This window comes from Hordeum vulgare, chromosome 2H (assembly GCF_904849725.1).
Source record: "Hordeum vulgare subsp. vulgare chromosome 2H, MorexV3_pseudomolecules_assembly, whole genome shotgun sequence".
NCBI classification, from domain to species: domain Eukaryota; kingdom Viridiplantae; phylum Streptophyta; class Magnoliopsida; order Poales; family Poaceae; genus Hordeum; species Hordeum vulgare.
This window is the reverse complement of record NC_058519.1, coordinates 1,193,753-1,203,844: the sequence shown is the minus strand read 5'-3', so window position 1 is coordinate 1,203,844 and position 10,092 is coordinate 1,193,753. Positions and strand designations below refer to the sequence as shown.

General features: G+C 43.6%; 1 protein-coding gene across 7 annotated transcripts; it reads right to left on the bottom strand.

The window, feature by feature from the left end:
* Window positions 1-584: 584 nt before the first annotated feature.
* LOC123431456 (disease resistance protein RGA2-like) lies at window positions 585-9,719 on the bottom strand. 7 transcript variants are annotated; one of them, XM_045115245.1, is made up of 12 exons: window positions 9,537-9,719; window positions 8,178-8,296; window positions 8,030-8,103; window positions 3,425-7,861; window positions 3,133-3,328; window positions 2,715-2,844; window positions 2,473-2,637; window positions 2,293-2,366; window positions 2,077-2,145; window positions 1,799-1,991; window positions 1,500-1,721; window positions 585-1,344 (listed from the first exon to the last, which is right to left on the bottom strand). In XM_045115245.1, the coding sequence occupies exons 1-4, from the start codon at window positions 9,578-9,580 to the stop codon at window positions 3,431-3,433; spliced, it is 4,668 nt and encodes a 1,555-aa protein (XP_044971180.1). In that variant the 5' UTR covers window positions 9,581-9,719; the 3' UTR covers window positions 585-1,344; window positions 1,500-1,721; window positions 1,799-1,991; window positions 2,077-2,145; window positions 2,293-2,366; window positions 2,473-2,637; window positions 2,715-2,844; window positions 3,133-3,328; window positions 3,425-3,430. The 7 variants fall into 7 exon arrangements, 6 of the variants coding, with proteins under 6 accessions (XP_044971180.1, XP_044971176.1, XP_044971177.1 ...); XM_045115241.1 differs by having other exon boundaries at window positions 1,826-1,991; XM_045115242.1 differs by having other exon boundaries at window positions 1,826-1,988.
* Between the last annotated feature and the right edge of the window lie 373 nt (window positions 9,720-10,092).

Sequence of the window (10,092 nt, the reverse complement as noted above, 5' to 3'; positions counted from 1 at the left end):
TCTACTTAATTGAAAAGTAGAGAAGGAAAAAATAACTCTGCGTCTGCATGCAAAGAAAGAAAGAAATCCACAGCCAACCATTGGATGGTTGAAAATTAATTTTGCGATCGAGCAACAATGCTCGGGCAATTTGAAGAGAATCCATTTACACACATTGGGGGCGCACACTAACACCCTAACAAGAAACACACCAACATTAACATGAATAAGCAGCATAGAAGCACACCAACACTGAAACCACATCTCCCCCTGAATTTTCTTTAGCTGTACTACTACATGTTCTTTCCCCGACAATGGGTTAAAATATATTGTCCGCCTTTCTCTATTAGTTTGGACTTTTGAAGCAACTGGCTGGAGCATGAATTCAATAGTGAGAAATGATACACTTTTAGAAACACACATTGGTTCTTTTTTTTTTTGACCAAAAATAAACACACATTGGTTCTTTTTTTTTGACCAAAAATAAACACACATTGGTTCTGATGTTGAGCAATGGTTGAAGGATCTCGTAACACAACTCCTACCCCTCTTGTGTTAGCTAGTTAGAGTTGACAACCAGAGTAAATAACAGAGCACGTTTAGTGTAACTACCAAGGAAAGGTGCGCCGTTATACTCGAGGCATAAATAAGTAATGGTGGTGACAGTGATAATATACATAGAATGTCTAATATGAATGAATGTGCGCTTCACAAGGGAAACTTCAGTTTGTACAACAACAGAAGCTTAACAACTGCATGATGAAGGCCTAATGGCAAACTTGGATTGGAATTGCATGGTTCTGCGCAAATTCCATAGAGCACTATCACCTTGGTCATCTTCCCAGAGGCGGTCGACTGATACTTCTGCTACCAAGTCTGGAGCACAAGATCATGCAAATCGATGGTGAAGAAGTAGTTCATCATTTGAAGAGCGTATTGGGCAGCTCGATTGCGCAAAGTTCAGTAAATGGTGCTCCTCTCCTCTCTGGTAATGATGACATCTTAGAACTTCACTGCCTTAATTTGGCCATGATCGATCTCGTGTGCTCCCGCAAGGGTGGTGGTCTGTCGTAACTCCGAGAGAAGCGGTAGAAGCTGCCGTTAGATGAAGATCATACGGTTGACGGTGAGCCCGACAGGTTTGGCGCCAATTGACTGCTGGGTGTCGATTTCTTTCAGTTAACAGTATGAAAAGTGTTGATTTGTTCAGAAGAAGCAGTCTGGTTCCTGACAAGGAGGGAAACGTGTAGCATTAAATGCTGGACTCATCGAGCAGGTGTATAGCAGTCCGTGATAAGCTGAGTGGATTGGATAAACATCTGAACATGGTTCAGAGGTGCACCCCAAGTATACACGCGGTCACACCTGCAAAATTCGACCAGCCATTTTAATTCATTTGTTTTACAAAGGTGGGTATTATGATCCAATGCAGGTATAAGGAGCGGATAAAAAGGAGGAACCAATGAGCATCTTCTGCTCTGATGAAAAAAGGATCAGCTCATGGTGAAGAAGAGGCTCACTCGAAGATCCGGAAGCGGAAGGTCACTCGTACTGCTAGATGCGGAAGCTGCCGAAAATCTTGGGACTTCGGTGATGATATCTTGGGACTTCACTGCCTTTGCAGACGATCAGTAAGCACGCGCCAAGAACTGAAGGTAAACACTTCAAGCAAGCCAGGCCAGCAGCATTCTATTGCTGACCATTTCTTCCAGGTAGGCACTTTCCATGCCATGTTACATTTGCTGGCAAAGCAGAAGCAAGAGAAACGTGTAAGTACCTGGCATGGTTCCGCCGGCAGGGTAAAAATATATTGACATACACTGTACTGAATGAGCACAACGCTAACCATCGTATGGACTATCTTAAGTAGACAAGTATCCAAGGAAGAACCGAAGGAGGCATCACAAGTAACAGTTGAAACTGCATTCACCGAACAGCACCATTCGTGTGTGTCTGTTGCAGTGGCAGAACACTCCCCAACTCAATCTACTGCTTCCAAGGAGATTCATCTACTACAATATAAGCAACATCATAACTGAGATTAGCTAACAACTGTACATGATGTCTGACTGAAATATGTGAGGGCAAGGCATTTACAGTTCCATCACTGGTTGAAACAGTTGGGGCACCAAGTAAGTTCCCAGAATTAATCAACTTCCTGATTTACTGTTAATAAAAGTAATTTATATATTAATGTTAAACAGAGATGGAACAACATAATAAACTAGTGTTAATTATAAATAGGTTGTGGTCATGCACCTTAGTGCCTTAATGGAATTTTAGCATTTCAAAATTGTAAATGCAATGCATTACCTTCAGACTGCTTCTGCCGCATATGATCTGAATTGGCTCCACACGTGCACTGATATGATATGCCGGCTATTCTTCTGAAGATCCCATACGCCATTAAATTTCGTTAAATAAGAACAGTTATGATGAATGCAAGAATACCTGGTATTAGTAGAATGTAGACTGAATTGAAAAACTGCAAACCTTATCAGTAGTAAAACACACTTGACAACTCATTGTTTTCCATAAATACACCAAGATGATCCTTTGATCCATAAAACTAAACTTTCCAAGTAGACAGTCTTCATGAGTTTTGGACAATATGTAAACACAAATTGCTAAAAAAACACCAAACAAAAACTAGAACACCTGAACAGAAAGCAAACAGGAATTAGAAATGCAGGAACAAATAGCACCATAGCAGTGTATGAAAAAAAAATGATAACCTTGATATCAGTAATTTGGCCCCGAAGTCTCATTTATTCCATACTTATGCCATAGTGATATTTTGATTGTGGCACCCAAACTAGGAAGAAGCCCGTAAATAGGAAGAAGCCCGTAACATTGAAAAAACACCTGCACAAAAAAGCAAAAGAAATGTTGATCACAGGTTTCGTTGGTAGTTACATCTAAGAAGAAAATAAGAGAGACTTGCAGAAGGCATTGACTGATAATGACGTTGGTTTTCTCACTTGTGGGAAGACCAAATCTTAAATACGTATACTACCATCGAGAAGAAAATGGAAATCTAATATAGCAGGAGCATAAATGGATTTATTTATTTATTTTTGCATCGAGTAAAAGCAGAAGTGGATATAATTGATATTGTACAGCAGAGTAAAGTTCCAAAGTAGATGTACTTACCAGATTTAAGTACAGGAAGGAAGACACAGCCACAAGACCTTCATGTGATGTCTGACTGAAATATGTGAGGGCAAGGTATTTACAGTTCCATCACTGGTTAGACCTTCATGTCATCCATGTGGCAAGTGTGTCTGTATGAAAAGAGTTGAGCTCTACAAGGCTAGAATAATGTACAAGGGAACTCCAAGGCATCGTCCTGCATAGTGGACGGGAACAAACACAGCGTTATTAAGGAGGATTGCAGGAAAAAGGCAAAGTGGAAAAACACAAGAAAGTATGTTTGTGTTATTACCTTGGATCACCAGTCTATTTTGATACCTGGGTTGGTTTCCACTAACCCCCTGCACTGCTGTTCTAGCACGTCATTGTTACAGTATCCGACACGTAGCTTTTGCAGTGATTTGGGGAGGCCGTCACTGGGCAATGACGAAATGCTTGGACAGTAGCGGATTGATAAGATCTTGAGGCTCGTAAGGTTGTGCAGCCCTGCAGGGAGTTGCTGAAGGTGTTTGAAACTCTCAAACTTAAGTTGTTGGAGTGCGGAGAGGAGCTGAAGGGAGTCCTCTTGCTCCTTGCTGAAGCGTCCCATCCCTTTGGACAAACTCCCGTCAAGTTCCAGCTCCACAAGGGAGGAAGAGAGGAAGCTGCATATGGGTGCAGCAAAGAGCCCCGCTGCGTCTTCTGTCCAGAGTTTCTGCAGTGTGGACGATACAAGCTGTGTCTGATACTGTTCTCCTGCTCCAACACCTTCTGAACCCCGTCTGGAATTGGGATCCCAATCAGTAAAGAATCTAGGGCTGCCAATGACTTCTATTTTGTTGAGCTGGGCCCCAGCGGTAATGAGAGACTGCAAGCCCTGACATTTCAGATCCTCTCCGCAATCAACCAATTTCAATCTCATAAGAGAGGAGAGGTTTGAGAGGGGTTCAAGTGTCCCCATGCCTTCCACCTTCCGAAGCTCCAGGAACTGCAGGGAGGAAGGGAAAAGGTGACGGGAAAACGAGAAGGGAGATAGAAACTTTGGAGAATTCACTATTGTTAATCTCTCGAGGGATCGCAAGGCTTGGAGTCCTCCTCCTCCAGGAACAAGAGTTGGCGGGTCCACCAGGACCAGCTCTTGGCAGCCTCGGAACTCCAATTCTAGTAGTGAGTCACAGAGATGAGGTGGGAAGAGCAGCACCCCATCATCCTCTTCCTCTGCTGCTGCTGCTATTATTTCACCTCCCCCCATCTCTGATGCTTCTTGTGTTGTTTGTTCCACATCCACCCCCACTACCAGTTTTTTTATATTTTTACATTTCCATATTTCCAATTTGGAGAGCCTTGGGAGGTGGCGGAGGAGCTCTGTCAATTCGTTCCCAGTATTACCATTTAAGTCCCAGATCTTGATATGCTCAACAGGGAGCTGCCATTCCACATCACCCTCTCCTAATGGTCCAACAAGAGAATCTAAATTTCCTACCAATAGTTCCTTCAGCGAGGTTAGCATCAGAAGGTGCTTCAACTCCAAGGGTGGGCATCTCGTGAGTATCAATTTCTCAAGAACTGATTCTTTATCGAAAACAAACACTTGGTCTAAGCTATGCACATCACCATATCCAGTAATACTCAATTCTACTCCATCAGACGATTTTGAGTATTCAAACTCATCTAGCAGCTTGACACGGCGAATCGAGACATGACGCAAACTTCCAATCCAAGACATAGGGATCACTAACAAGAATTCTGAACAGTTTTCTATCTTAAGCTCTTGTAGTTTTGGGAACCAATTTGGCGAAACAATGTGGTTTGAGAAAGGTAACCCCAGGACTTTTGGGCAATTTCTGATAATCAACACTTGCAAAAGAGGGAACATATCAGTATCTGATGGCAACAAATCTCCACCCAGAGAAGATTCTTTTTCAGCTGGATACACCCATTTCTCAAAACTTCCTAAGCCAATGAGTTTAAGCTCTGTTAGCATGCAAAAGCTTTTCTCTATGATAAACTCCTTCAGTTTGGCAATATTCTCAAATATTAATTCACGGAGATCCCACGCCTTCCCTAAAAAAGTGAACACTTCCCAAGAAACACCATACAGATAAAGAGACTGTAGAGCTTCAAGAGCGAACTCATCACCCAACCATGTTGGACAAGAAGGACCTCCGTGCCCTCTAATGCACAACACTTGAAGATCTCCATGTGGTTGAAGTCTCTCAAGAACCACTGCTTCCACACTAGGCTCGACACTAGACCGCTCACGATCCCATTCCAATGTTAACCTCCTTAAGTGCTTTCTCTCTATCAGTTTTGCTTGAGCTGCTTCTTCTTCTGTGTGTATTTTCTCAAGGTTGTAGATGCCAAGCTCCCTGAGCTTGCTTAAATGCTCTAGTTGCTTTGGTTCAAATCCTTCACTTTTTTTATTGACTTGAAATGCCTTTAATTCTTCTAAGAGTTTAAGTTTTCCCACATTATAAATGTCAGAATGAAGCTGGCCATCAGCTGGGACATAAAAATGGCACAATTTGGCAAGGTTGCTCATGTCTTCGGGCAAATCACGACGGCCATCCCACAACTGAAGATCTAGAATCCTTAAATGATAAAATTTAGAGATTCTAAGTGGTATATGCATCCACTTCTCCTTTGTCCCTAGAGATAGGTATCGTAGGTGGACAAGTCCAGAGAAATTATGTAACATGGACTCCACTGGACAGAACATGTTGGGCAAATGAAGAACATGAAGAGTGTTTGCTTCCCCAAAAAATTTACCAAATATCTTGGCAATACCTTTACCAATTTTTCCAAATATCATCAATGTTTGCAAATGTTCAACCTTAAATCTTGTCTTCAGTTCTTCCAATCCACTCTTTAATTGTTTACAAGACACTGGACCATTTGTGCTGATAGACAAGTGACGGGTGGTTGATTGAATCTCTACTGATCCAACACTAGGGAGACGTAAACTAAGGCAATCATGAGATGCAACCTTCAATGACAAATCATGCAGTAGGTCATGCATAACATAATGCAAACCATGCTCAGTTTTCTCTTCTCTGAAAAATCCATGAATGACTAAGTCACTTAAATTGCTCAAACCTATATCTTCAAATGTTTGGTTTTGACCACTAGGCATCAAAATATCTAGTCCAATCCACAGACTGATCAGCTCATGGCTTTTGAAAAGGTAATCTTCAGGAAACAATCCAGAATAGGCAAAACATTGTTGCAGATGGAAAGGGAGAAAGTCATAGCTAAGTTTCAAGGCAGGCATAATTTCGTTGTCACCAGTCTGCTTCTCCCATCCTTTACTTTTGAGGACCCTTTTCCAATGACCCAAACTAATGTCTTTACTCAGTAATCTACCAACCGTTTTTGCTGCAAGAGGGGAGCCCTTTAGTTTCTCCATTATCTTATCTCCAGTCTCAAACAGAAAATGTTTATCCTTTGGATATTGCTCATCACCAAAGATAAATGCAAGGAATAACTTTCTAAACTCTTCAGGTTCTAAACCGTTCAGCTTTATTGATTGGCCAGTTGTTTTAACCTTCTCTGCTATTGCTTGAAACCGAGTTGTGACGAGAATCATGGAGCCCTTTTCTTGTGATTTATCGAGTATCAACAATAATTTTCCCCAGTCATCCTCATTGCTAAGCTGCCATATATCATCCAATACGAGTAAGAACCTTTTAGATTTTAATCTTTGTTCAATCAACTCTTCTGTTGTACTGCCCTTTCTTTCATTTTCGACTTTAGGGGTACTTGTTTCAATCTGTTCTAGCACCTTCTCCAGATTGAAATTGAGCGACACACATATCCAAAACTTGACTGGAAAATGATTTTGCACTTGTTGGTTGTGATATATGTGTTGCATCAGAGTTGTCTTTCCTATTCCCCCTGGACCAACAACTGGAAGCACAGTCAGACTCTTGTCACGGTCTTGACCCTTGGTGATATCATGTATGATGCTATTCATGACACAGTCTCTCCCATACAATTTTGGCTCATCAATTCGACCTTTGGTGATGGGACGAATTTGGGCAATGTCAGGGACAGTTCTAGGGCCGCAATGTATCAAAATCTTGCTAAACTCACTACGCATGAGCTGCAGTTTCTCTACAATGTCATTCATCCTTTGAGAGAAATCAACCCTATTAAACTCAAGGTTTGGTGTTTCTTGCTCACTGCCCCGATCATCATCACCAGCATGTGGATGCGGGGAAGAAGAGCAAGGGAGTAGTTTACCGAGCTTGGGCATGCATCCACTGACCTCCTGATTGGCGTTTGGCATTGACGAATTGTTGTATGACCTCTGCGGACCCTTAGCACGCTGCCAAGCGCAACAATTGACCAGTTTGCCAACAGCTTTGGCAGTGTGGCGAGAATTGAGGGCAAGGTTGCGAACAGAACCCTTGCCGTGCTTGTCGGCAGCATCATACGTGCCATGGAGCTCGTCGTGGATGCGGAAGTAGTCCAGCTCGTCCAGCAAGTCTTCGGCATTGTGCGCCGAGTCCCGCAACTTCTGCATCAGCTCCTCCATGGCTGGCCCACCAAGCTCCTTGAGGGCAGCTTGTTCGAGCGTGGCCTTCACCCACAGCAGTTCCGTGCTGAGGGCCTCGACGTTGGGGCCAAAGTTGTTGGTGGCTGCCCAAGCCCCCAGCACGCCGTCGGCAACGGGTGCTAGTGCCTTGCCCACCACCCATTGCGCTACACGGAGCGCCGCGTACATCCCCATCTGATGCAGGGATATGACCTGCATCGATCCAGAAACCAAAGGGAATCCAATTACCTGCCCTGTGCATATATGCATGCACTGATTTTCCATCACTAACAACAAGAAATCCTGGAAATTAAAGGTAGTACTACTGATTGTACAGGCTAGCTGCAAATTAATGGAGACGTACGACTGTGGATTACGTACGTTGGCGTTGACGTGCGCGCACCAGGTGCCTGTCTGCCGGTGATGGATGCCGACTGCCGGGGGAGGCCTGGCTACTGCAAAAGGATCTGCCGGTCAGGCCTGCAGGAACACCTAACATATGCACAAGAGAAAGAGAGAGAGTGCCTACTCTGCTTTTCAGGGGTGGTGCGGCTGATGCAGACCCAGGAGGAGCAGCCGCCGCCGCCGCCGTCGTGACAGGGAGAGGAGGAGACAACTGCGCTGCCGGCAAGTGAGAAGAGATGGGAGCTGCGTTTTTTGGCCGGCGAGGTGGAGCGCAGGGAGCAAGCCAGCGACGGTGAGAGATAGAGAGGGAGAAAGAGCAGGTGTGTGTTTAGTCCTCGAACGGATCTGATCTAAGATGAGACGCGTACTGCAATTAACTATCACTGGGCTACCTGCACTTGCTACAGATTAATTACTCTCCGTCATCAGCTACACTAGAAAAAAAACCTGCATTTGCTACAGGCTAATCTAGATCAGACGCGTATTTCGAGATTCAAAATCAGCTTGACCAACAAAAAGATTCTGGTTACGCGCCACACAATAATGTCACTAAATTCGTATTAAAGTAAAGCAATGGTGTAATTATTATGACATATGACTATGTATTAGGGGTGAAACTATTTGGTAAGTTAAATCACAAAATATGAAAGTGTGGAGTAAATCTTGCCAGAATTCGTTGGTCACAGTGGAACCAGGGAAAGGCTCAGCTCGCCTAATTGAAAAATACAGCACGGATTTTGATGTGATGAGACAAGAGACTTTGGTTAACAACTCTTCTTCTTGTATTAATATGTAATCAGAAAAGCCACGAGTTAGGTAGTGACATGACATGTATAGATATATATGTCATCTCATCCATCTGCTGGAACCGGAAGCAAGCAAGGCCCTATAAGCTACTCCGTATAAGCATAAGCAAGCAAGAGAGATGTGTATGTGCATCTATAGATATGAGCCAATTAACCCCAGCTGCTTTCTCTCTTTGCTTATAGGGCCTTGCTTGCTTCAGGTTCCAACTTCCAAGCATATGTTGTATAGATATGACACATGTATATATGATGTGTATCTCTTTGTATTGGTGATGAGCGGGTCAAGTCAATGCTCCCAGTCCCAGCACCACCAGATCTGATGGACACAAGTAATCTGTGCCAAAGCATATATAGCACGCATCTCGTTAAGCAAAACCGTGAAAAAACAAGGCTAGGCTGCGGGTATGCCATTGCCATGTGAAGGAGTTTGAAAATGGCACTCGGGGCTGGCGCTTAGACTTGACTGGATCATACTATTATACTCGAGGAGTGGGCACAAGGCCCGGCGGCTTGATTCGCTCAATCTCATCGGGTTCATTGATGTAAGTAAAGTAAGTATGGCCATTGTTTAGTTTCTGGGGCCACTGAAGCAAAGCTTGCGGGTGGCAGGGCAGGGGAATAAGCACAAGCACCTGGCGGGCGGGCGGGCGGGCGGATGAGAGGAGAGCTGAGCTGACCTTGAGCTGTTGGTAGCGCTTGCTTGCTTCCGCTTCCAGCACATGGATGAGAGGGCGCCTTCCGCCTTCGTCGTTGCGGGCAGCTGTCGCCGTCGCCGTCGCCGTCGCCGCCGTCGGCTCCTCTTGGTTTGGTTTGGTTGTTGGATTCGTCGGGAGCAGAGGAATGGAAATGGTGGACCGCGTGTACATGGGCCTCACCTGTTTTTGCCAATGAAAAAAAAAAACCGTTCCTGCACGCAAAAATACTTTTTCAAATATAAAATAAAAAAAGAGATTATATGTGCTCTTTGTCATATCCAAGTGCTACATACAAATATGTAAAAAAAAGTTAAACATTTTGACCTGTGCAAAGAAAAAAGCAGCAAACGTTACACCCTAAATTTGAATTTTTTTCACCGACGAAACACCATCGCTCTATTTCAAATAATTTTTTTAGGAATGCTTGCGACACTAACACGTACATCTAAAAAAATTAAGATTTTTTTAAACATATTTACTTTTTTTTGTTAACTATTCATGCGGGAAGCCAAAATGCCATTCTTGTTATTAGCATGCT

Excerpts from the sequence above, each read along its gene's own strand:
- LOC123431456 (XM_045115245.1), bottom strand. The coding sequence starts at position 9,580 with ATGTGCTGGAAGCGGAAGCAAGCAAGCGCTACCAACAGCTCAAG. Across the intron at positions 8,297-9,536 it reads AGCGCTACCAACAGCTCAAG|CTCCCATCTCTTCTCACTTG; the intron begins GTCAGCTCAGCT and ends CAAAAAACGCAG. Across the intron at positions 7,862-8,029 it reads GCGCGCACGTCAACGCCAAC|GTCATATCCCTGCATCAGAT; the intron begins GTACGTAATCCA and ends GGATCGATGCAG.